Source organism: Sciurus vulgaris (genome assembly GCF_902686455.1).
Source record: "Sciurus vulgaris genome assembly, chromosome: 18".
Lineage (NCBI taxonomy): Eukaryota > Metazoa > Chordata > Mammalia > Rodentia > Sciuridae > Sciurus > Sciurus vulgaris.
Window position 1 is genome coordinate 28,434,762 of NC_136479.1, and position 25,146 is coordinate 28,459,907.

General features: G+C 56.7%; 1 protein-coding gene across 4 annotated transcripts in view; it reads left to right on the plus strand.

Annotated features, from left to right (window-relative positions):
- RADIL (Rap associating with DIL domain) overlaps nucleotides 1-24,828 on the plus strand; it is a 57,258-nt gene extending 32,430 nt beyond the window's left edge. For 2 of the 4 annotated variants that reach the window (XM_079121066.1, XM_079121069.1), the window contains 11 exons: nucleotides 1,525-1,562; nucleotides 10,083-10,243; nucleotides 13,406-13,518; nucleotides 14,162-14,399; nucleotides 15,108-15,280; nucleotides 20,150-20,300; nucleotides 21,516-21,751; nucleotides 22,054-22,405; nucleotides 23,595-23,734; nucleotides 24,110-24,249; nucleotides 24,465-24,828. In XM_079121066.1, the coding sequence (XP_078977192.1) occupies nucleotides 1,525-1,562; nucleotides 10,083-10,243; nucleotides 13,406-13,518; nucleotides 14,162-14,399; nucleotides 15,108-15,280; nucleotides 20,150-20,300; nucleotides 21,516-21,751; nucleotides 22,054-22,405; nucleotides 23,595-23,734; nucleotides 24,110-24,249; nucleotides 24,465-24,570 (1,848 nt within the window). In that variant the 3' untranslated portion in view covers nucleotides 24,571-24,828. The remainder of the gene's footprint in view (nucleotides 1-1,524; nucleotides 1,563-10,082; nucleotides 10,244-13,405; nucleotides 13,519-14,161; nucleotides 14,400-15,107; nucleotides 15,281-20,149; nucleotides 20,301-21,515; nucleotides 21,752-22,053; nucleotides 22,406-23,594; nucleotides 23,735-24,109; nucleotides 24,250-24,464) is intronic. The other 2 variants (XM_079121068.1, XM_079121067.1) reach the window with 2 other exon arrangements.
- Nucleotides 24,829-25,146: the final 318 nt, after the last annotated feature.

Consider the following 25,146-nt stretch of genomic DNA (forward strand, 5'->3'; position numbering starts at 1 on the left):
GACATTGACAGACTCTCCTCCTGGCCGGGGTCTCTCAACCTGGGGGCCTCGTCCTCAGCATCATAGCCCTGGCCTCCACCCACTAGAGGCTGGTCCCTGCTCACAATGACTCCAGACATGGCGCTGGGGGATTAACTTGGAATTGCTGCCCCACTGGCTGGGCGAGCTCTGGAGCCGGCTGCCTGGGGTACCCAGTGGTCTCAGCCTCCCTGCCTGCTCCTGCCCGACCGTGGCACTGCTCCCGCCCGACCGTGGCACTGCTCCCAGGGGCTCGCAGGGTGGCTTACAGTTGCTTAGAGTTGTTCAGAGGCCTTTGCTAATCTTGGCCATGCTTATCCCATGCGAATGTGGAAAAGGCAGACCTCTGGCAGCGTGGACACCTAGTCAGTTTCTCGTATTAAAGTCTACATTTAAAATACGTGAAGGCTTTTGAAAGCACAAGTCTGATGGGCCATCCCATCCGGAGGTTCAAGTGAGTGACCCGCAGGCATTGTGGGTGTGCTGGAATTTGATCTCCCCCCATGGCATGGCCACGCACCCTCCGGAGAGTCCAGTGCACAGGGCCAGGGGAACCTGGCAGCATCCCAGCACTCACCAGCCAACCCCATGCTCTTTGACCTAATTAAGCTTCGCAGCCGCCATGACTGGGCTGATGCTGTGTCCCACATCACAGGTGAGGAAACCGAGGCCAGGAGGGCATGATTAGGGGGCAGGTGGAGAGTGAGCACCACTAAGGGCTACTGCCCACCCAGGGACACTGCCCCACTCCTGGTTCATACCTGCTGCACACGGGGACCCAGCCCTGCAGCATTTCACAGGCTTGGAAACCGAGGCTGCAGGCAGGAGCTGCTCCTAGGGCATCTGGAGCTCACAGACAAAGGTGTCTGAATCCAGGTTACCCTGTGCCCCATGGCACCTCCCCACTTCCGCTCTGGCCTATGCAGAGCCCCCTCTTCCTGCAGGGCAGCTCCCAGTGCCACCTCCCTGTCCTTGTATTTCTTAGCCAACACATAGGTCGATGGCTGTGCGCATCTCATAGGAGCAGGGCATGAGGACCAAGCCAGCAACCAGAACCGACACTAATTTGCTGCTAAAGCGAGACCAATTTCTCGTTTAGGAGAATGTGCAGATGTTAGCTAACCCTGCTCCCTGCTGTGCCGTTTACATATATCTGTAAATACTCAAGCCTGTTGTTTCTGTGGCTGGCATCTTTCAAAATGTATATGTTAAGGGTAACAAGAGTGTTAGTAGACTGCTCGTTCTAGTCTGTGTAAAATGTTTGTCCTGTCTACTGTGTTTTAAATGGCTGAGGGCTGTGGACTGCTTCTGCCGTAGGAAGCGTGTAGGTCGTGTTTAATGATGGAACAGGAAGACATCTCGGTCAATGGAAAGTTCTTTCTGACATTGCTGAGAACAGACCATCAGCATAGCACAGGATGTCTGGGATGGTGAGCCCTGTTTTGTGGAGGTGGAATGATGTGTTCGGATGTATCCCTGTTACCCTGTTTCTCTCTCTTGCTGTAGGAGAAAACCAAAGAACTGGCAGAGAAGCAGGCACAACTGTAAGTATGGCCCAGTTATGGTTCCTGCCGCTCAGCCACACGCTCCCTTCAGGCTCCTGTTTCCCGAGGAGCCAGGTCCTCAGGGAGCCTCCAGATGCTGGGGATCAGGCAGCTCTGGGATCCGCCAGCTGTCCTTCCATCTCAGAGCAGCGCGTCCTTTTTTTTTTTTTTTTTTTTTTTTTATGGTAAACAAATGGGATACACGTTGTTTCTGTTTGTACATGGAGTAACAGCACACCATTTGCATATTCATATATTTACATAGAGTAATGGTGTTTGATTCATTCCGTTATTTTTTCCTTCCCCCCACCCCTCCCACCTCTCTTTTCCCTCTATACAGTCCCTCCTTCATCCATTCTTGTCCCCCTCCCACCCCCCATTAAGTGTCATCATCCGCTTATCAGTGAGATCATTCCTCTTTCGGATTTTTGAGATTGGCTTATCTCACTTAACATGATATTCTCCAATTTCATCCATTTGCCTGCAAATGCCATAATTTTATTATTCTTTATGGCTGAGTAATATTCCATTGTATATATATACCACAGTTTCTTTATCCATTCATCAATTGAAAGGCATCTAGGTTGTTTCCATAGTCTGGCTATCGTGAATTGAGCTGCTATGAACATTGATGTGGCCGTATCTCTGTAGTATGCTGATTTTAAGTCCTTTGGGTATAGGCCAAGGAGTGGGATAGCTGGGTCAAATGGTAGGTCCACTCCAAGTTTTCTAAGGAATCTCCACACTGCTTTCCAGAGTGGCTGCACTAATTTGCAGTCCCACCAGCAATGTGTGAGTGTACCTTTTTCCCCACATCCTCTCCAACACCTATTGTTGCTTGTATTCTTGATAATCGCCATTCTAATTGGGGTGAGATGGAATCTTAGTGTAGTTTTGATTTGCATTTCTCTTATTACTAAAGATGTTGAACATTTTTTCATATGTTTGTTGATTGCTTGTAGATCTTCTTCTGTGAAGCGTCTGTTCACATCCTTAGCCCATTTGTTGATTGGGTTATTTGTATTCTTGGTGTACAGTTTCAGCGCGTCCATTTCTGTCACCACCACCACCCTGGGAAGCTCTGGGTGAGAAGTCTCCCCAGGGCTGAGTAGGCAAGGCCTGCGGCCCACGTTCCCTGATCACCAGGTTAAATTCCCCGCCCCCCTCAGGAAAGACGTACAGCCCTCGGTTGTGAGACCAGGCTGTGTATTGCTCCCTCCAAGACCCCCTCCACAGAGGGACGCCTCTAACCTGTGCTGCTGCCGGACCTCAGCGGAGCTGTCTGGACCGGGTGACAGAGGTGCAGACGTGGAGCCCTGCAGCACCCCCTGTGTGAAGCCCTCCAGAAGCACCTCTTCTGGGGCCGGTTTGTAGGGGCAGCAGTGCTGTGTGTCTGTACTGTGGACACTGCCACACCAGAGTCCTAGAACCTCAGCCACTTGCTGTTGTGTCATCAAACCTAAAAACCATGCTGAAGGACAGTCCCCCGAATCTGTAACATGATTCTCTGCACACACATGTGAACTTCCTAACCAGGTCACCTCTAAGAGCCCCACCCAGTTGGTAACACTGAAAGCCAAGTCAAAGGTGGTCTGGTGGGGCGTGGAGGGAAGGGGCAGAATCTGTGGGGCTCCCAGGTTAAGTCAGGCCACAGCGTGGTAGAGGCCAGCCTCGTTCCTGTTCCTGCCTCATCTCTCAAAACCAGAGCACACCATTGCCATGTGTGCTCCCTCACGTGTGCTCTGGGGTCCTGCAGGTGATTTCACCGTCCCCCTTTCAAAGCAGGAGCTAAGGACACTCAGAGGCCACAGGTCAGGCAGCAGGGCTGGGGTCTCACCATCCATTCTTGATGTCCCTCCCAGGTGCAGTTGAGCTCAGGGTGCCTCCCACTTGCACAAACGCACTCCCTGGTTCCTGTCAGTGTTGGAAGCCAGAGCAAGATCCGACTGATGTGCCAAGTGGGAGCCACGTCCTGTGGGGTCTGAGGCTGTGAGGGGACCCAGGCATTGCCTCCTGTAGAACCCAGGCTGAAGGCAGCCCTGGGCAGATGGCAGGAAGGTGGCCAAGGCTCAGGTCCCATGCTGGGTTTCTGTGCGAGGGAGTTTGGTGGAAGTTGGGACAGGGCCAGTTTGAGTATGGGGCCTCCCCAGGGACTTGTCCTCTGCTGGGCTCCAGCACTATCAGAGTGCTAAGGGGCACCGAGGTGGCAGGCGCCTGCCCAGCCCTCCTCCTGGGCACCTGTGTGCTGAGGTGCAGGTAAGATGGGACCCTCTGTGTCAGAGCCTGTCTGTGGGCAGCCTGGGGCCCCCAGAACCCTCGGTATGAAGCAGATACAGGTGGACCCAGCTTCCCCACAGACAGGAAGAGCCAGGCCTTCCCTCCAGCTCACCCCCTCCACTGTACTCCAGAATGTTTGTCAGGGCCTAGAAGCAGTCCTGTGTCCATCCTGAATACATGCTCCTGGTTGATTTTTTTTTTTTTCCTTTTAAAAAAATAATGAACCATTTCCAAAATAGAGGACAGGGTATGCTTCCTGCCACCATGAACACACACCTGGGTTTACCGTTGTTCACACTTGGCTGTGTTTGCTCCGATCCTGTTGTTTCTTTTTAATGTGAACGACCATTGGATTTCACCCGACACCTGCCTGCATCTGGGACCTTCTTCTTCCTTTGCTTCTGTTGACGTGGGGTCTGTACCCTAGGTTTTCTCATGTAGAACCATTCTTTATTTCCTTATCCCTGCATGATTTTTATTTAATTTCTTCTTTAATTAATGAATTATTTTGAAAGTTGTTTGAATTTCTAAATATATATGCTTTTCTGTGCCTTTCTTTTTCTTTTTGTTTAAACCTTTATTTTTTTTTTTATTTATATGTGGTGCTGAGGCTTGAACCCAGGGCCTCACACATGCTGGGCAAGTGCTCTACCAATCAGCCCCAGCCCCAGCCCTGTGCTATTATTTTTCATTTAGTTACAATGTGATAAGAAAATGTGTTTTTTTGTAAGACTTTTTTCTTTTTTGTTTTGTTAAGAATCCCTTGTTGGCTAGTTTGTGATAGAGTTTTGCAAGCTTTCTATTTGTATTTTGAAGATTATTTTTGTCTGAAGTTCAGCATATGTCTATGAGATCATATTTGTTCATTTAATTTGATTAATACTAACTTTTTGTCAACTTAGACTATGATTTTGAGATGAATTAGCACTTCCTCTTGTTGTTGTGAATTTGTAAGTTTCTTTAAAAAATTATTGGCTTTGTTTTATTTTTGTTGGTACTTTGCAGTGAGGCACTTACAGCTTCAAGCATCGCCTTTAAAACCATTCCTTTTAAAGTACCCCTTTTTCCTAATGATTCTTACTGCCTTTAAAGTCTTCTTCCACTGGTGTTAATACTTTAACACTTTCCGGGTGTTTGCTGTTTGCCTGGTAAGTTTTTTCTTTTCTTTCTTGGAATCTTTCTGCGCCCTTTTACTTCTGAAAGTAATTGTTTATACAGTCTGCTCATCTTTGTTGGTGTACAAGTTTAACCCATTTACGTTTATTATAGTTACCAATCGGAGGTATTTTTACCATGTCCACCATGGTTTCTGTTTACTGTGCCTATTGCCTTTCATTTTTATACTTTCTTATCTAATTGGAGTTTAGAAACTCCCCTGTTGGTTTCAGTGTTATTCTGAAAATACTGATATCTTCTTTTGCGGAACACAAGACTAGATCTTAGAAGGCTTTGCTCCAGTCCCATCCCACCTCTGGCTTTCAGTCTATCTCTTGTATTATTTGAGCTGACTTTGCTTTCGGCCCTGTCATTTCCCATGTCATTCTTTGTATAATCTGTGTTTATCTTGATTTACCCACGTGCTTTTGCTTACCAGTGTTTTTCTCCTTATGACTCCTTGTGCAGCTCCCTCATTCCAGAATGTTCCCTTGGGATTGAAGTCATCCTGAGTGCAGCTCTGTGGTGGCCAGCCCCTTGGACATGGTGTCAGGAAATGTTTCCATCTGCTTGGCTCATAGGGAGGAGGTCAGCTCTCTTCCTTCAGCCCTGGAAGATGTGCTTCCATCATCCCTTAGCATCCTGTCTTGCTGAGAAGTCTTAAGTCTTAAGATTCTCTCTGGGTCGTCAGTAAAACTGACGATGTTTCTGGGGTTGGTTAGTCTGTGTTTCTCCTGTTTGGAGTTCGGGGGCCCCCTTCAGTTTTGGCTGCTGTTGCTCTGACAGCTCTGCCTGGCCCTGCTTCCCGGGGGGCTCCTGTCACTATACTTGACCTTCGGGTCTTTGCGTCCTCCGACTCCTCATGGCTCTTCCACATCTTACCTATCTCTGGTCCTTTCTCAGTGATCACTCCTGGCCTCTCAGTCCTTTTTTTCTCTTAAGTTAAATATGCCTTGTTCAATCATGTTTAACATTTTTTTATCTTTTTAGTCCCTCGAGATATGATTACTGCATGACCTCACGTCCTGTCTTTCGGTGGTGTCAGTATTTGGGGCGACTCTCCCTTCCCTTGGCTCACTCCCACTGAGGTCAGTGTGGTTTTCAGTGGTGACCAGTGTGCACTGTGTGCGGAGGTCTCCTGAAGTCCCAGGTCCTGGTCCTGTAGCTCCGGTCCTATTGCTGTCGTTTCTGGGTTGCTCTGTGCCCTCTACTGGCTATGTGCCTCTCTCTGTGGCACAGGCTGAGGGTGTCCTGTTCATTCTCTGCCCCCTGCCTGTAAGTTGAACAAGCAGAGGGCCTTGTGGACCTGTGGCAGAGCCCTGGCTTCGTGGGATGCAGTTCCAGTTCTCCTGGACTCGTCCACTCTGTCCTCGCCTGCGTGCGGAGCCCTGGCTGCTGAGGCCCAGCCTCTGGGAGCTAAGAGCTTCACACCTGAGGCCTAAGGCTGTCCACAGTGCGGGTCATGATGTGCTTCTGTGTTAAGGGCTTGGAGTCCAGCTTGAAGTTCAGGGGCTGAAGGTCCCCTGAGGCCTGGCTTCCCCTGCGCCTCCACACATCTTCACCCTCTGGCCTCCACCAGGCTCGGGAGACCTGTTCCCAGCCCAAAGGTCTGTGTTTATTATTCTACCAAAGCGTCAGCCTCACGTATGATAGATCATTCGTGAACGTTCACATTCAGGCCTGTGATCCTTCATCCCCAGCCTTTGGGGCCAGATGTGTTTGGGACTCAGAACGTTTTGGGGTTCAGGAAGGTCAGGTGGCAGATGCGCTGGTGTCAGAGCCCCACAGCTGGACAGCTGGGCTCAGGCTGCTTACACAAAGGGGGCGCCCAAGATGGACAGGCTCACATGGGCGCAAGTGTTGCCATCGGAAACCCAACCCCACCCAGAGGGAGCGTGCAGAGAGGACCAGCCCGGGGGACACAGGCGGCACTGGGCCCTCGAGGCACATGGCCCTCCACACCTGGGAGAGGGCAGCCCCTCCACCTGCCTGCTACCATCATGGCTGCCCCACTCTTCCCTCCCTCATCCTAGACTGGGCTTCAGGTTGCATTGCTGCCTCTGTTTTCTGTATGCTCTGTCCGCTGAGCCCCACTGCCTGGCATCCTCTGTCCCCTGCCTGTTAACACTGTCACCAGGGAGTCTGTGCTGAGGACCTGGGAGGCTTCTGCTTCTCCACACTGCCTTCTGATGGGCTGCTGGGCGTGTGGCCCCTGTCCTGCTTGGCCTGCTGTCCCAGGGCTTGCAGGCCTCCGCTGGGCCTTCCTCGCCTGGCCCCTCTTGTTCCCTCCCTGGTCTCGCTCTGTCCTCTGCCAGCTCCTCCATTCACGTCCCACCCCAGACACCCCGGTCCACTCTGCCTTTGTCACCTCTCCTCACTCTGTTAGTGGTGGCTCTGCTAAGCTGCTTGGCCTTGTCAAGAGACCTGTCACCTTGCCAGTCCTTGCCCTGGTTATCGCCTGCTGCCCCCTGCCCGTCCACCCTGCTGTGGTCCAGCCTTACGACTTGTGGTCCAGCTCTGCGACTTGGACCCTCAGCCATTCCTGTCCCCACCTGGTCCTCCAGCAGCATTCATTTCACTGTTGCACAAACATGACAGGAACACGCTCTCTCCTGAAGAGAAGCTGTGCTCAGCTGCCATCACAGGAAGTCCAGCCCGAGGCAGCTGCGTGTGACATGGATCCCTTCCCTCTTCCCTCCTTCCCACCCATGAGCTGCACAGGATGAGCTGTGTGGTGACTGACTCGCTCAGGGGCTCCAGGTCAGCAGCTGTGACTCGCTGCTCCTCGGGTGCCTGCACCGCCCACGCGCTCTTCCTCTCTGATAGATGGGCTGCCGGGTCCAGGTTTTTGCCGCCGTATTGCTCTCCGCTTCCCACCTGCTCAGGATGCCTTGCCTGCCCCCCGGGCACAGTGCCGGCTGTGGACCCCTCTGCACGACCTTCTCGAGGCCTTACTTCCGGCCTTGCTTAGCCACACAGGCCTTCCCGTTCCTCACTGAGTTCCAGTGACCTGCTCTTGTCCTACGGGGGGACTGTCTTTGCCACCAGGCCTACGCTTGCTCCTTGTCCACATAGGCTGTGCAGGAAGGGCCAGATCTCCTTGTGCCCGACTCAGAGGGAGCCATGGTGCGTGGCCCAGCTGGGTGGTGAGCACTCTGTGCTGACCTTGCTGGGGCTTGATACTGAAGCTCCAGGTGGCAGGGCCTGGTGGGTGGTTTCTTAAGAAGGGCAATAAATATTGAAAACAAATTAGCCCTTTCTGAATGACAGTGCTATGTGCTCTTCTGCATATGTACGTGTGACTCAGCTGGTCATGGAGAGTGGACAGGGAGGAGTTGGCCCTGTGCAAATACCAAGGAGGCGCAGCAGTGAGGAGGGGCCGCCTTGGCCAGTCTGTTCCCCACCCAGGAACAGGACAGAGATGTCAGCCCTGTTTGTGGACAAAAGTGAATTACATCAGAGAGAGCAAAGGAGCTTCAGGCCCTGGGGAGAATCTTGGACCAGGGAGAAAAACAGTCCTGGCCCTGCTGTGACCTTCTCCAGGCCCAGCCCTGCGTGGTCCCGACAGCTCCCTCCAGGGGCACTGCAGACTCCCCAGGAGCCTGGACTGTGAGCAGACACCAAACGCAGGTGCTGCCCTCGGGTCCCTCTGAGGGCCTCACCTTGATGCCCTCCAGGTGCAGTGGGGTCAAAGAGCCCCTCCAGGTCCTGAGCGGAGACTGCTCTCGATGGCCTGTGGCGGCTGAGCAGCTGCAGCCTCCTTGGAGGCTGGCCACTTAGAGTCCCCTGTGAGGGGGCAAGGAGTGAGGGGTCCCAGGCTAGTGGGTGTCAGGCAGTAGGGGTGCTGTCTTCACCCCAGGCCAGACCGAGCCATATTTGGGGGGTGATCCACCTGCAGACGATCCCCACGCCTAGTCACAGCTCCAGGGTGCACGGCGACCTGATGCTCAGCAGTGCCCAGAAGACAGGATTGTGGAAGTCAGTGAATGGACTCGTTGCCCTGAGCTTCTGGGACACCAGGAGGTCCACACTGCCTGGTCAGGGCTTAATACCGGGCTGTGTGTTAACGAGATGAGGAACCTGAGGAAGACGTGTTGGCATTTTAAAATGAGAAATTATCCAGCACAGTGACGATGAAAGGAAGTTTCAAGTCACACAGGGCAGTTGACACACATCCTGGGTCCGGTGCCCGAGATGGCGAGATGACTGGGTGGCTCTAGAGACTGCCACTGGGGGAGGCAGGCAACATTGCCACTGTCCCCTAAGGAGGGAGCCCTGAGCCGAGAGTCGGCAGATCTGGGAGGGAAGATGCTCTTGTCCCACTTGGATGGCCTCAGGAGGGGTCCGAGCCGCTCCCTGGTGCCTGGCACCTGGCTGTGCTGGTAGCTTCTGCTTGAAATTGACCTTGAGCACCCCTGTGGAAGACGCCCCAAACTGCAGGAGGGTTCATGAAGGAGACCCGGCCTCGGGGCTCCTCCTGGAGATCTGGGGTGACCTGGTCAATTGTCTGCTCTGGAGTTTTCTGACGACGACCTCCAGATCTTCAGAGAACATGCTTTGTGGCCCCTCACTTCATTGACTTCCCAATCTTCTGGCTTCCTTCTCAGACACAGTAGGATTTAGCTAATATTTATGCATCTCCCAAACCTCTGTTATGCTTGCTTCCCTGGTCATCACCTTGTTAAATGTCGTGCTGAAGCTCCTATTCCTCATTCTTCAATAACATGCCCAAGCTCACGCTCCGTGTTCTGGAAACCACGGACCTTATCCCTCCACGTGCATGTGGCCCCCACCTCTCAGCATTCGAGGCTGCTTTTTTATCTTATTTCTAAAGAGGAGAGACAGAAACAGGTTATTTACGAAAGGTCTTTACCAGTGACTGCCCTTCCACTAGGTTTCCTCTGGCCATCTTGTGGGCAGATGCCAAGTGGGTACATGCACAGTTCCAGACCTCCCTGTCTAACCTCTAGGTTGACAAAGTAGTTGTTTGGGTTAGGGTTCCATGAGAACAGACGTCCCAACATGACAGAGCGGCAGACTCAACCCGGGCTCGTGGCCAGCTTAACTCCTGTCTCTCTGTCTCGGTAGCCAGGAGCCCATCTCCTGGGCCAGCTTCACCATGGCTGACCTGGTTCCAGACCTGCAGCACATTCTCTTCTGGATGTCCAACTCCATCGAGCTCCTGTACTTCATGCAGCAGAAATGCCCGCTCTACATGCAGAGCATGGAGGAGGAGCTGGACGTCACAGGTACGCTGGCTGCTCCGCGGCTGCTGGGCCCTCACAGCAGCGTACCGTCCTCGGGCACCATTGGCCGTGGGAACAGGGATGGAGTCGGGTGGGGGCTCCCTCAGCTCCAGCTCTCTGGGGACTGCCTCTGAGACCAGCGCCCTGGGGATTTGGGCTCACCTGTGCCTCTGGACGCACAGCATGCGGTGCCACCGGTCCTGCCTTTTCACGTCCTGTTGAGTGGAGGCATCGCCACTAGCCCCACTCTGTTGTGCTTGTGGGGAGGTTGGGGCGCACAGGTCACCTGGCAAGGGAGAGACAGTTGCATCATAGACCATGTGCAAGGATCAGAGATGCGTCCTTACTTCAGGAAGGAAGGGCGTCGCCGCCTGTGGGCGCAAAGTTGTAGAATGTGTGAATTTCAGAGATTAAACTGCAGGGAATGTGCATCTGAGGATTTATCAAACGCAGTAGGAAGTGTTCTGAAAATACTGAGTGAGGTGACTCTGGTCGGGGTGGCCTGGGAGGGCCCTGAGGAGTGGCGTTGGGGCCAGGCCTGGAGGCCCACAGGTGGGTGTCTGCTGAGGGCTGGAGAGGCTGGAGATGGCCTGGGGGGCACTGGAGGCGGCCAGGGAGGAGGGCAGGGCTGTCCTGCAGTGGGACCAGTGTACTGCCCAGGCACCAGGGGGCCTTGGGTCCAGAGCCTCATGGGGGTGGGCCAGGGATTGTCCCACATAGCTTTGCTCTGCTGTGGCAGAAACAAAGCTGCTCATTCCTTCTTGTCTGTGAGACCTGTCTCAGGTGTGATGGGGGTCCCGAGTGGACCCTGCCTCCAATGGTCCAGGCTGCAGCAGGAGGCTTGAGCTGGGAGGGACACACAGGCCAGGCACTGGGCAGATTGGCCACGTGGACTTGGTCTGCCATACACTTCTGTGTCATTCTGGAAGCAGGCATGGACTCCATCCTTGCGAAGTCAAAGCCAGTGTGGGGTCCTGGGCAAACTGGGACCCTGCGGTGGCTCCTGGTACCTCGAGGGGTAGATTTCCTGAGAGGTGGGGCTCTTGATGGTCAGGATAAGGGTTTGGGTGTCTGCATGGTGACCTTGAAGAGGTCCAGTCCTCTGGACAAGCTCCTGCTGTGCTTCAGGGCCCCGTGGGGGAGGGGCCCGGGCTGCTGAGACTCACGTGGACCATGGGCCTGGGATCCCTGTGCAGGCCCAGGCCTGCCTGTCTGTCTGGGCCAGGCTGTGGCATCAGACTGTTGGGAGAGGGTATGCCCTACACCTGGACAGGGCAGAACCAGAGGGTATTTTCCCCTCCTCTGCTTTATGGTACCAGGGAGTCGGGACCCTTCTTGGTGGGACTCCCGGGGCCTTGGAACCTGACCATCTGTGGTCACATGGCGGAAAGTGTTGGCCCTCGACATGGATCCTTCCCAGTTCCTGGGGTGTTCCGGGCTGTGACCTTTCCCCCTCTGGTGACCATGAAAGCTTGCTAGGCTCCAGGGGGGGCATGGTCTCCCTGCACAGGCCCTGAATATAAAGCAGATCTGCCGAGAATGTGGTGTGAATGTCTGCAGGGGCTCAGGCCTTCAGCACAGGCCCCTCAAACCCAGCCGCCTGCTGTCCAGGCTGCCCCAGGGTGGAACCCAGTGCCTGCAACATGGCTATCCTTGCCCTCCACCCCAGACCCAAGCTGTATCTGAAACAGGCAGCTTCTGAGACGAGGGATGGTTGGAGTCGGTCCCTTAGCTGCTCTTCCAGTGCTTGCTGCTCTGTGCGTGGCATGTGTTGGGGTTGGGTTAGGAGGAGATCCCTTTGGTTTGGGCTTCAGCAGGAAGAGCAGGCCCAGGACCTGACAGGCCACCTTCCTGACCTGCAAGTGCCCTGCCGGTGCCTTTCCCACATGGCGCAATTGGGCTGTGCTCAGAGGTGCCATTGGGTGACTTGGGGAGTCTCATGCAGGGACCTTCTCTGGCTGCTGCTCCTGGGAGGAGCTGTCCTGGTTCAGGGGTCTGCATCCTCAGCTCCGCCTGTCTCAGGAGGAGCTGTGTTTGGTGGGGCCTGGGTGTCTCTTCTGGTGATGGGCACTGGGAGCGAGCTCCCATGTCCCACCCTGCACCTGACCCAGAAGCCTCATGGCTGGGTTCTACCAAGCATGACAGGCGCTGAGTAACTGGAGAGGGATGGAGAGGCCGGAGGCCACAGGTGGCTGCTGACTTCCAGGAACTGGCTATGGGAACCCGGAGGTCAGGTCCTCAGAGCTGGCAGGATTGCTTTTGTCATTCCTGATTTTTTGTCCAGTGCTCTTAGCCAGAAGGCCTCGTTGGCCATCTCTCAAGGACGTGACCTTCTTTGTGCCCTTGTAGGCTCTGCTGGCTCTCTGGCGGTGGGCTGGCGCCTGTACCTGTAGCAGCGGGGGCTGGTTTCCTTAGGAGCCTCTTCTCCTCGCAGAGGCTTGGTGGGCACAGGCGTCTTTGTGGCCAGGTCTCAGACCCCAGCTGCTCTTGGCTTCGTCCAGCAGAGCCCCACCCACCCCTCTGGTCATTCCCACAGCCGTCCCTCTTCCTGCCAGCTCTGCACTATCCCTGGGCAGGTGCGGTGGCTCTGGATCTCAGACAGCCTGCCCACAGTTGGCCCGGTGCAGGCGGGGTCCTGGCTCTAGCCCTCTGCTCTCGTCCCCTCCGCCCTCCGGGCTTGCACACCAGGCTGTCTGCCGTGGTCAGCAGTTGGGCCAGCAGCCCCTGGTGCTAGGGTGGTGGCATAGGTGATTTGGGCTTCTTTCTCCTTGAGCGTTCTGACTTTGTGGGGTGAAGGTCTCCCCAGGGGCAGCTGCATGGGTTCCTCACCCTGTGTTCCCATGAGCGGCGACCCGGGAGCCAGGGTAGGGTCTCCTGCAGCAGGTGTGGCTGGTTTCCATGGAAGCACATCTGGGCCTCTCTTGCTGTCTCTCTCTGAACCATCGGGACTTGTGTGTCTGACTCCTGCTATCTCCCCGCAGTGCTGCCAGTCCAGGGTGGCAGGCGGGTTTGGGTGCCATGTGAGTGCTGTGGTTGGCCTGTCACATGCCGAGGCCGGGTGGGAGTGGTGGCAGAGCCCTCCTGGGAACCAGGTGGACAGGCTGTCATTGCTGCTCTGGCAGGTCCCCGGGCCCTGCCCCTGGGCTGATGGCTGTTTCCCCACAGGCTCCAAGGAGTCACTCTTCTCCTGCACGCTGACGGCCAGCGAGGAAGCCATGGCTGCGCTGGAGGAGGTGGTGCTGTACGCCTTCCAGCAGTGCGTGTACTACCTGTCCAAGGTGCGCGGGCGCTGCCAGGAGAGGCTGCTGCTCGTGCCAGTGGCTCTCCCAGGGCACCTTCGGGCACCGGGGAAGGGGCCATGATGAATGCAGTCTCAGCAGGGATGAGGTGGCTGCTGGTCCTGCCCAGGCCCTGGGTGCACCCGTCACCCCCTTGCTCACCAAGGAGGAAACCTGGCATCGCCCGGTGCCCACTCCCCTCTGCTGAAACACACCTGGCATCAGTGACAAGGCATTAGAGTCTGGCATGAGCTACATGGAATGCCACACTGTTGTCACGCCAAGCCTGGCTGCTGCCGTAGTGCTGCTGCCAAGCCCCTGTGCTCTGAGCCCAGCGTGGGCTCTTCTGAGGGCTTGGCGAGTCACTTTCCCAGGAGAGGCCACTCTCCCCTCAGCGCCCACAGGGTGTTTCCCACACGTGCTTCTGGAGCTCATCCCACCAGGGCCCCCTCTGTGTGCCTCTGACAGGAGCATGTACCATGTGACCAGCATGCCAGCCTCAGCTGAGCCTGCTTACCCGACTCTGCACTCACTCGCCAGCCCAGCGCTGCCTGAGGAGCAGGCGGCCCTGACGAGGGAGCGTGGTGGGCGGCCCGCTGGGCCCCAGCGCCTCTGGACGTCGTTGTCGGTTCTGTCCCCTCAGTGCCTGTACGTGTGCCTCCCGGGCCTCCTGGAGTGCCCCCCATTCCAGATGGAGCGCCGGGAGAGCTGGCGCTCGGCCCCTACGCTGCCCGAGGAGCTGCGGCGGGTCGTGAGCGTGTACCAGGCGGCCCTGGACCTCCTGCGGCAGCTCCAGGTGCACCCAGAGGTCGCCTCCCAGATGCTCTCCTACCTCTTCTTCTTCTCCGGCACACTGCTCCTCAACCAGCTTCTGGACAAGGGTGAGTGTGACCGCGTGGGCCTCGGCCTGTGTCCCTGCAGGAAATGGCACAACCTGAGGGACCCTCAGCAGTGGGGCGGGGGCCGGGGTGGTTCCCAAGGGTGTGGGCAGGAGGCTGGTTGAGGCCTGGGGATGAAGGACTCATGGCCCAAAATGGCCCCGCAGGAGCCCTGGTCCCGTCAGGGTCAAGAGGCCTGCACCGGCCCTTCCTGGTGCCTGGGAGGGCACAGACTGTCCCAGAAACACCTGGCGGACAGAAACCAGGAGGGAACCAGGGCAGTGCGGCTGTGCAGACGCTGACCTTTGCCACTGCCTGCAGAGCTGACGTTCCTCCACCAGCTGCGAGGGCTTGAGCTGTGGGTCACTTCCAGCCAGGGACACTGCTGTGGCACAAGAGCCCTGCAGCACCGTGTCACCAGCACAGACAGGGTAGCACTGGGGTGGGAGGGAAGGGGTCCCAGCCGACACCTGCCCTCCGGAGCCAGTGGCTGTCCCAGCCCCGCCTGCCTGTTACTTTCCTCCTTCGCCTCCCAACCCTGGTCCATCCCTACCAGACAGGTTCTGGGAAGCAGCTTAGTTTGCCTTGGAAACTGAGGCAGAGTTTCACATTTGTCCTTGAGCTGTGCCATCCTCGGTGACCTGGCAGGGGAGAGCAGGCCCTGTGCTGAGTGGCCTGGGCATCTCCCTCCCTCCTTCCCTCCCTCCCCAGGACCCTCCCTGAGTTGCTTCCACTGGCCCAGAGGGGTGCAGGCCTGCACCCGCCTGCAGCAGCTCCTGGACTGGTGCAGGGGCGCCGGCCTTGGGGCCGCTGGGGAGCGCTTCTTCCGGAAGCTCTCCTGCACCCTCCACCTGCTGGCTACTCCCAGCGCTCAGCTCATCCAGGTAGGAGGGAACCCCAGTGGGGAGACCAGCAGCTGTGGGGAGGGGTGGGTCCCACGTATTTATCTGGGGTCACTGGCTTACACACCAGATCGGGGTGGGGGGACCTGGCTTCCAGGCCCAGGAAACTCTAGCCTTCCGTAGAGAACTCACGAAGCTGCTTCAGTCCTCAGCTGTCTCCACCTGCAATAGGGTGTGTGATCCCAAGTTCCGAGGTCCTGTGATATCTCTCTACATGCAAAGGGGGCTTTGCAGATGTGACCAAGATCAGGGACCTTAATGAGATGAGGAAATGACCCTGGGTTATCCTGGTGTGTCCCGTCTGACCAGACCAGACTGTAGCGCTGGTTAGAGGGTTGGATGGAAGGAGAAAGTACTCAGCCTGCCGTGGCTGGCTCCGAAGATGGAAAGGCCGGGAGTGGGGCATCTGAAGACCCCCGGAAGCCGACCCCAGCTGATGGCCAGCACAGACACAGGTCCTGCAGCTGCAAGAAGTGGGATTCTCACAGTGGTGCAGACAGGCGAGGGCTGGGCCCTCAGAAGGCACACTGCGCTGACACCTTGGGTTTTGCACAGGGAGACCGTGCTGGACTTCTGAGCCACACGTCTGTGAGATTATGCACTTGTGTTGCTTGAACCACCATTCATGGCCATTCTGTATGCCTCAATAGGAAACTGATGTCCACCCTCGCCACTTACCCTCACTTCCCCTGAAAACATCCCACACAGGGAATTCATGGAAACCCAACCGTGGTTTCTTTTCCTGCCTGGAAAACACTGGGTGAACTCTGGGATGATGGCCAGCATCCACTGGGTGGCCCAGGTGAAATTTGCTTTCTGTGCTGTTGAGGAAGGTGAACGCTGGACTAGAAGGGTCCTGTGGCTACTTTGCCCATCTCCAGAAAGAACTCCAAGCGAACTCTGGAGTGAGTGGCTGGCTTGTCAGAAGAAAGCAATCCACTATTCAGTGAAGCATCCAGATCTCGTCGGTCTGTCCTGCCGGTGCTGCTGCTCGTCACTGAGGCTGCTGCTCGTCACTGAGACTGCTGCATGTCTCAGGCTTGCCTGTGTCATCCTTTCAACTCGGAGTTCCTCACTGTCACCCTCTGAGTTGGTGAAGTTGTGGTCCCTGTCTTACAGATGGCAGAGTTGAGGTCGCCCAGAGAGCACTCAGGGGAGCTGAGGTTCCAAATCTGGATCCAAGCATCACTTATTCCTTCAGCAAGTATTGTAATTGCTACATGTTAGGAACTGTGTCTTACATACAGTCTACAGTGTCATTTTTAAGTTGTCTTTTTATTATAAAAGTGAAGCATTTATTCACTATAGAATATTTGTGTGTCTTGGTATGTATAACAGGTAGAACACATACTTTAGTTTCCTTCCTTTCAAAATTTCACTCAACAAAATAAAGCAGTGATTTTCAGCGGCACACCCCTAAGAACAAGAAAAGAGGAAAGCAATACCATTTTGGGAGCTGGAAGGCAGATGGCAGACAGGTGAATGGCAATGGCCTTGGCAGGTCTAAGAAAGCTGGCCCCAGAGAAGCAAGGCCACCAAAAGGCATAGGAGCTGACAGTAAGGTGTCTCTGGAAATCGATGTATGGATTCTGACAAAACAGAAGAGCCACAAGAAAGATAGGGATGGAAGTGGGACCTCATGTGTGCCACACCCTGTCCCTCACTAGCACTTAAATGTAGTAGCTTTGGGTGAGCCTGCCACTTCTTCTGAGAGCAACTCACAGTCATATGGAACAGAAGTCCTCTGTTTAAAGGACCAGAGTGTCACCAGAAGGTTAGAAGAGACACAGATCTGCTGAGGGGGACCACAAAGAATCTGCCTCTTACTTTCTCCCGGAGTGTTTGTCATCTTGGGAGCAGGTTATGGGGGAGGCTATGGTTCTCCCCAGGCAGGGGATGTTTCTGGGGAATAAGAAATTCAACAGCTTTGGCCATTGCTTAGGCTAGACACAAAAACTGAGAGACCCAAGGGGCCTGAAGTGCACGGCTGGCTGCCAACAATCTGGACCTCCAGGGTGAGAGGGTTTTAAAACTATACAAGACTCCGAAAAGCAGAGTGGAATTTGCAATAGTCTGGCAATGCTGAGACCAAGATTCGGGTTCAGGGTCCCTTAGAGTATAAACACCAAACTCTCCACTGGTGGATCATGCAGAGGCAGACTGAACCTTACCCACAGCTCACCCAGCTGCATCAAGGTGGGCAACTCTGAAGATACAGAATGCCAAAACCTTAGCAGCTAAAGCGGCATTAAGAGGAAAAGTCATAGCCATAAATGAATCCAGTTGAAAACAAGGACCGCTGAGAAGGAATGGCCATGAAGCAAGACGAAGAAAGCAAATCAAACCCAAAAAGAGAAGGGAAGAAATGACAGGGAAAAAAATCAGTGAAATAACAAGCATGTATAGAAAAGAAATGAAGCCAAGAGTTGGTTCTTTGAAATATTTAATAAAAAGGGAGAAAACACACAGCTAGTATCAAAAATGAAAAAGGGAACAGCCTACATTATGAATCAGTAGCAGGAGGGTATTGTAGCAACGTTATGCTGACAGATTTGACAATTTAGATGAAATGGACAAGAAAATAAATACTACAACTAACAAAAGAGAAAATGAAAATACGAGTAGTCTGATGTATTGAAGAAATTGAATCTGTTGAACCCCTCCACAAAGAGGATTCAAGATTCAGATGGTTTCATTGTTGAACTATTTTAAACCTTAAAGAAGAAAATAAAGACCATTATGAGCCAAATTCTTTCAGAAACTTGAAAAAGAGGAAATCACATCTCATTTTGAAAATGCTAGCACAACTTTGATTTGAAAAACCTAAGGAGTTGTAAGAAAAGAAAATTCCACACAAAAGATGAGCAACTGAACAACCACCCGAGGAACTCGCTTTAAAACCCTGATGTTCTAACCCATGACACGTGGGCCTGGTTGACGTGGAGGCTGCCAAAGGGAGCCCTGTGAGGAGGCCACCTCAGAACTGCAGGGGTCCCTGCTGTGCTGCAGTTGGCACAGGCCGTGGGTGGCATCTGCCCAGGTGGCCTCATGCCTGCGGATCCAGAGATCCTCCCCCTGGACCTGTCTCAGCTGCCTCTGCAAACCACCCTGACCCCACAAGGCAGGTCTGTTTACCTGCCACCAAGTCCATGCTCGTCAACAGCACAGTGAGTGAAGGGTGGCATGGTCACTGCCTTCAGATGCCACAGGGCAACAAAAAGCAGCGATTGTCACAAGGAGCCACAGCCAAGTGTCCAAGCTCCAGCTCGTGTTGTCCAGCTCGTGTTGAGCTGGGCTGCCGAGTGGCACATGCTGTGGTTCCTGAGGGATCTGGCTTGCAGCCCGTGGGGAACCTGGAGGGCCTGTGTAGACCTTCTGGGCTACTGCCGCTCATGTGCTGGCTCGGCTCTTGTCCTTGGGTCTGGTCACGGGGGTCTCCTGGGGAAGTCGTGTCACACTGTGCACCAGCAGTGTGCAGAGGAAGGAGCCGTGGCATCTGGGGCCTCGGCCTCACTCACAGCTGGTCCTCACAGCTGGGTGCCAGCCCGTCTCAGGCAGAAGGCAGGGGTTTAGTTCCAGAAGATTTCGAAGAAGAGTTTGGGGCTGGGGAAACAAGGCCCAGATGAGGGCTGGGCCCATGCTGGAAGGGGACCCCAGGTGCCCACTGAGTCCTGGAGCCCCCTTGCTCTGAGCCTGGTAGCCCTGGAGGGTGCAGAAGGGAGCACAGTTGGCATCCCAGGGGAAGCTCTGCTCAAAGATGAGGGAAGCAGGCAGCAGACTTGTCTGCAAAGGACCAGGGAGTATCTCGGGCTCTGGGGTCACCTAGAGGCTCTGTTCCAGATTCTTTGTTGTGATTGTTTCTAGAACCTTTAAAATATATTTTAAAAAATTACTCTTAGCTTGAGGGTTCTATAAAAGCCTTAGTTTGAGGACCCCTGAAACAGACTCTTCAGCAGGAACAGATTGTAAAAACATCGTTTCTATCCTCGTAAGATACGGTATTCATAAGGGTCTATGAATAAGAGAACAAGAAACTCCTGGGTATTAAACTTGTGAAAACAGAGGAAAAGGTCAAGGGCAAGGTTGGAAGTGAACTCAAGAATCACTGGGGAGGTGGAGAGGGAATGGAGGGGCGGGGCTGCTTTCTTGGGGTCCCTCCCTGGCTGACCCTGGAGACCAGCTGTGGAAGGGGAGGGAAACATCGTCCTGGGAACCTGCAGCACCAAAAAGACCAGCTGCTGACCCCAGACCCGAGTGTCCTTGAACCCGGTGAGGTTAGGGTGAGGCGTCGGAAGAGGGTGAGCTCCTGGTGACTGCCTGTCCCCCTGCTGAACCTGGGGCTGTCCCTGTAGTGGGGGCACAGAGGACCAAGAGCCTTCGGGCAGAACGAAAACAAGATGTGGCCAGGGAGGAGCAGCTGGCCTAAGGAGCCCACTGCCCTGCCCTCGGAGGGGGCTCAGGGCGCCTGCATGACCATGTCTGCCCCTGGACGTGACTCTTGCCCACGGCATTTCTTCCACTCAGTGCCAGGCAGACGCGGTTTCACGCCCTGCTGCCCACAGCCTCCTGGCACCATCCCGAGGCTCTGGGGCTATTCCTGACGGGACGAGGGGCTCCGGGTGGCGTCCTCCGCTCTGTGAGGCAACCAGGGGTGCTGCACCGTCGGTGACACAGTCCTGGCTGTCCCTGCTGCTGCCCTGCACAGCCCCTGGTGGCCTGAGTGCCAGGCTGAGTGCTGGACCTGAGCGCGCCAGGGAGCCCTGCGCCGGGCCTCTCCCCAGAGTGGGGCTTCTCTTCCAGCCGCCTCGGGCACCTGGGAGCCTTTGACACCGTGCTCCTCCTTGTCACCAGATGAGCTGGGCCATGCTCCGGACGGCGTTCCCCGCCCTGAGCCCCGCGCAGCTGCACCGGCTGCTCACGCAGTACCAGTTGGCCTCCGCCATGGGCCCCATGAGTGCCTGGGAGCCGGGGGCCCAGGACAGCCCCGACACCTTCCAGGCAGGTAAGGACACTGTGGGCAGGGGCCTGCGGGCCTGGTGGGACCTGCACCCCAGGTCAGGTGGCAGAGCAGCCACTCTGAGGGGCGAGTACAGGGATCCCCCAGCTTCCAGCAGCTGCCCCACCTGGAGACCCAGGCACCTCTGTGCTGGGAGTCAGGAGCCTGTGAGCCATGCCCAAGCTCCAGGCTCAGGTCAGAGGCCTCCCTCCCCCTGGGGGAGCCTTAGGCTGGGCTCAGCTGGTGTACGGCCACCAGGAGAAAGCAGCCGGCCAGGTCTCAAAGCCACCAGGGGTGTTCCAGAGCTCTGAGCACGTGAGCCACTTATGCACACACACATGTACACACGTGGGCCTGCAGGATCTGTGTGGTGCACATACATGCTCACCCAGTCCACCTGCAAGGCCCTGGGCGGGTCCATGTGATTGCAGCCATACCGAGTTACATATGTATTTTTGGGGGGGAGAGTACCGGGGATTGAACTCAGGGGCACTCGACCACTGAGACACATCCCCAGCCCTATTTTGCATTTTATTTAGAGGCAGGATCTCACTGAGTTGCTTAGGGCCTCGCTTGTGCTGAGGCTGGCTTTGAACTCGCAGTCCTCCTGCCTCAGCCTCCCGAGGCGCTGGGATCACAGGCGCGCACCACCAGGCTTACATATGTATTTTAAAAATCAATCCCACGTCTGGCCTGGTGAGCACCGCATATAGGACGAGGCGAAGCCTGGCAGAGGAGGCTGCCTCCTCTGAGCGGCACGCCTGGTTCCGCCGGCCCCCCTCGGACCCAGCTGGCTGGAGTCCTGCCATAGCTCAGCAGCAACGTCACTGGAAGGTCCTGCTGTCCAGGAGGCACTCATGCCGGAGGACAGAGCCCAGCCCGCACAGCCTTCCGTCCTGGCAACTCGTGCAGGGCTGGGCTCTGCCCGGTCCCTGGGCAGAGCTCATCCAGGAGCGCAGGGCTGAGTGGACCCCGGTCACCTGGCAATGCCCCAGGCAGGGGACCAGCATGGGCTCAGGCAGAGCAGCTCGGGTTGTGGTAAGAGAGTTCCAGACTTGGTCCTGGGAAGCCTGAACGCCCTGCTGGGTGTTCATCAGGGATTCAGAAGAAATGAAAGCCAGTCAGGTCTGGTCACCCTGCCTGAGTCCCCACCTCCTGTGTCCTTGGTGGTTTGGGACTGGAGCTCAGCCTGCTGATCCAGTCCCAGTGCTGGCGGGGTAGCCGGGCGACGGGAGGCCAGTCAGTGTCCTCGCCCCTCTGCTGCAGAGGACGTCCTGGAGTCCTATGAAAACCCCCCACCCATCGTCTTGCCAAGCGAGGGCTTCCAGGTGGACCTGGAGGCAGACTGCCCGCACGACAGTGTCTACCAGCACCTGCTGTATGTGCGCCACTTCCTGTGGGGCCTGCGGGGCCCGGCCAGTCCTGGCAGTGCGGCTGCCCAGGCCGCCGGACTTGAGGTACTGGGAATGGGTGTGCTGGGGAGGGGGCCTGTCACCCAGAGCTGCCTGGCCCGTGATCCGCAGTGAGCTCGACAGCCTTCCTTTGATGACTAGGGTGGAAACTGACGCAGGTCTGCCTGGAAGCTGCTGGGGAGGCAGCAGGAACCACTGAGTGGCCTCAGCTGTGGGTGGCGGGGTGCAGGCCAGCAGCCATGCTTTCTGACTGAGCCGTGCAGCCTTGTGGCACAGTGTCCTGCCAGGGCCCCGGGACCTTCCCCTGCCCGCTTCTCAGTGCCTCACTGTTGTTCTTCTCTCCCCAGGGTGTGTACCACACCATCCCCGAGGGCTGCCCAGAGGGCCAGGGCTGCCCCCCGGCTTCCAGAGACCCAGGCAGAGGAGCCCTCGAAGCTGCCTCTGCGCACACTCCTCCTGGTGCAGGGGCTCCCCAGACACAGGGTCCCCTGAGAAGGCAGCCCAGCCGAGGGGGTCGCAGGGCTTCCCACGCTGGCCCCCCGCACACCGACTCCTCATGCCTGCTCACGCCCCCCAGCAGCCCGCTCGGCCTGGAGCCCGGAGGCCCTGGCTGGCCGGAACCAGGCAGCCCCGGCGGAAAAGCTCTCCCAGAAGGGCAGAGGAGTGGGTTGGGCGGCCCCCCAGGTGCACTTCCAGAAGGTGAGGCCTGGCCGGCTCATGCTGGGCCCCCTCAGGCCCTGCTCTGCACCTTGACCGCAGGTCACTTTGTGTCATTCCACCCTCAGCGCCTGTCCCCCAGTGCCAGCATCCAGCATGGCGGGGCCAAGTAGGAAGGAGCAGGGAGGCCAACCCCTGCACAGGACCGGCAGCCGTGGCTGCTCACTCGGCTGACACATCCCTGTCAGGCTCCCCTGTGCTCAGGGTGGAGGGAGGGACTCAGGGACAGGGTTCAGCTGGCAGAGCTGTGGACTGGGGCAACCAGGAGATGTTGGGAGGAGGGCACGTGTGTGTACCTGCCTGTGTGGACGCGCCCCTCTGGGAATGGGGTCACAGCTGGGCCTGGCTGGAAAGCACTGCAGGCCAGGCAGCCCCCAGCCTGGCCCTGGGAGAAGCACAGTGCCTTGTCCTCAGTGCTCATGCTGAGTTTGGAAGGTGTCCCCGGCTTTGGGTCTCCTGACCGAGAGGCTGAGTCAGGCTTACCTGCTCAGGTGCACTGGAACTGTATCTCAGAGAACTGCCTGGAGGGGCTCAAGACCAGACCCTGGCTCTGCCCTGAGGCCCTGGCCCAGGTGACCCTGGTGGCATGAATGCTACTGGAGGGAGAAGGCACAGGGCCAGGCGTGGTGGTGCCCGCCTGTAATCCCTGCAGCTTGGGAGGCTGAGGCAGGGGGCTGACAAGTGCAAAAAACCAACTTCAGTAATTTAGTGGAGCCCTAAGCAACTTAGTCAGACCCTGTCTCAAAATAAAAAATAAAAAGAGCTGGGGATGTGGCTCAGTGGTTAAGTGCCTCTGGGTTCAATCCCTGGGCTGGGGACCTGGGGCGCAGGGTCTGCTCAGTGGTAGGAACCCTCTGAGTCCCCGTGAGGGAGAAGGAGAGAGGAGGAGGAAGAAAGGCTCTGTTGGAACCCTCAGGGTCCTAGCTCCAGTCTGAGGGGGTCAGTGTCCTTGGGCCTTTGTGGGGGTGGGAGGAGGTGTGGCCCACAAGCAAGCCTGACCCTAATACCAGGCCTACAGTTCCCAGACGGGGCCTTCCTGGGCTCCATGAGTGCATCCCACCGCTTGGGTGCGTCTGCCCTCTGGGAGGTTCCTGTGCCCTGATTCCTCAGGCGGGCACTGGCCTCCTGCCCCTTGGGCCCCCTCGTCCCTCACACCTCTCCTCCCACCCAGGGGACGCCGCTGCTGCCCTGGACGAGCCCCCTCTGGCCGCCTCCAGCCGCAGCTCCAGCACCGAGGACTTCTGCTACGTGTTCGCGGTGGAGCTGGAGCGTGGCCCCTCCGGCCTGGGGATGGGCCTGATCGACGGCATGGTGAGTCGGCCCTGGGCACTCACCGGTCTGTCCCCCAGCTTCTGCAGCTGCCTCTGCTCATCCTCTTAGCAGACTGGCCACAGCTGTGTGGCCGTGTGGCCGTGGTAGAGTGGGTGGGAGGACCCAGGAGACCCCCCTTGTGAAGGGTTCATCCTGTCCACGGCTGCTTCCCGGCCTGCCGTCCCGGCCTCTGAGGCTCCCCTTCCCTTTGGGAGCAGGGCGGAGCTCCATTGCTTTTTCTTAAGGACACATGATTCTGAATGAGCCTGGCGGCCTCCGGGTGTGGGGCCTCGGTGCTGAGGGAGGGGTGGCGGGTCCTTGCTGGGGACTGAGCGTGGGCACTGGCGGGGCCCTGAGACCTCTGCTTCTCCCCAGCATACACGCCTGGGCTCCCCGGGCCTCTTCATCCAGACCCTGCTCCCAGGCAGCCCCGCGGCCTCCGACGGTCGGCTGTCGCTGGGAGACCGCATCCTGGAGGTGAATGGCAGCAGCCTCATGGGTGTCAGCTACCCGAGGTATCTCCCCCCTGGCCCGTGCCGCTGCCCGGCAGTGGGGTGAGCCAGGGCGGGCCGCCTGCAGACAGGGCTGACCCTTGGGCACCCTGGTGGGGAGTGCAGGACAGCTACCCCATGGGCCCCTCGCCCAGGCACCAGCAGAGCGGGAGGCCGGGTCCCGCCCACTCTGGGGCCACTGTGCTGTGGCATCACCTCGCCTCCTGCCCTGATTTCAGAGCCGTAGACCTGATCCGACACGGGGGCAAGAAGATAAGGTTTCTGGTTGCCAAGTCTGATGTGGACACAGCCAAAAAAATCTGCTTCCGCTCGCCCCCTTCCTAGGCGGGGCTGGAAGGACACCTGCCTGCTGCCCACCCGCCTGCCAGGTGACGCCAGCCTGCATCCCTGTGGGTCTGTTTCTTAAGCCCCGTGTTGTTCCCGTGTGGTGGCCTCATGTTGAGCTCATGCCTGTTCATACTATATGTCTTAGTGGTGTTTTATTTATATGACAGATGGCACTGTGGTGTTTCTTACAGAGCTTTTACGTGTAAAGACTTTAATATTCAGAAGAAGAGAGTCAATAAACTATCTTTGATATTCCTGGTGGTGTTGCTGGGTCTACCGTCTGTGGCCTACAGTTCCCAGATGGGGCCTTCCTGGGCTCCACGAGTACTTCCCACCGCTTGGGTGCATCTGCCCTCTGGGAGGTTCCTGTGCCCTGATTCCTCAGGTGGGCACTGAGGGGGCTGCTGGTGGCTCTCCACGGCCACTCGCCTCCTTGCCAGCATGAGAAACCACTGCCGGCCCGGGAACCATCACTGTGGGTGGATTTATTTTGACTGACCCTTCCTGCCTCGCCTCCCAGAAGCAGAACAGCAGGAAACAGCACGCTCCCTGCCAGCTGAGAAGAAGGCCAGA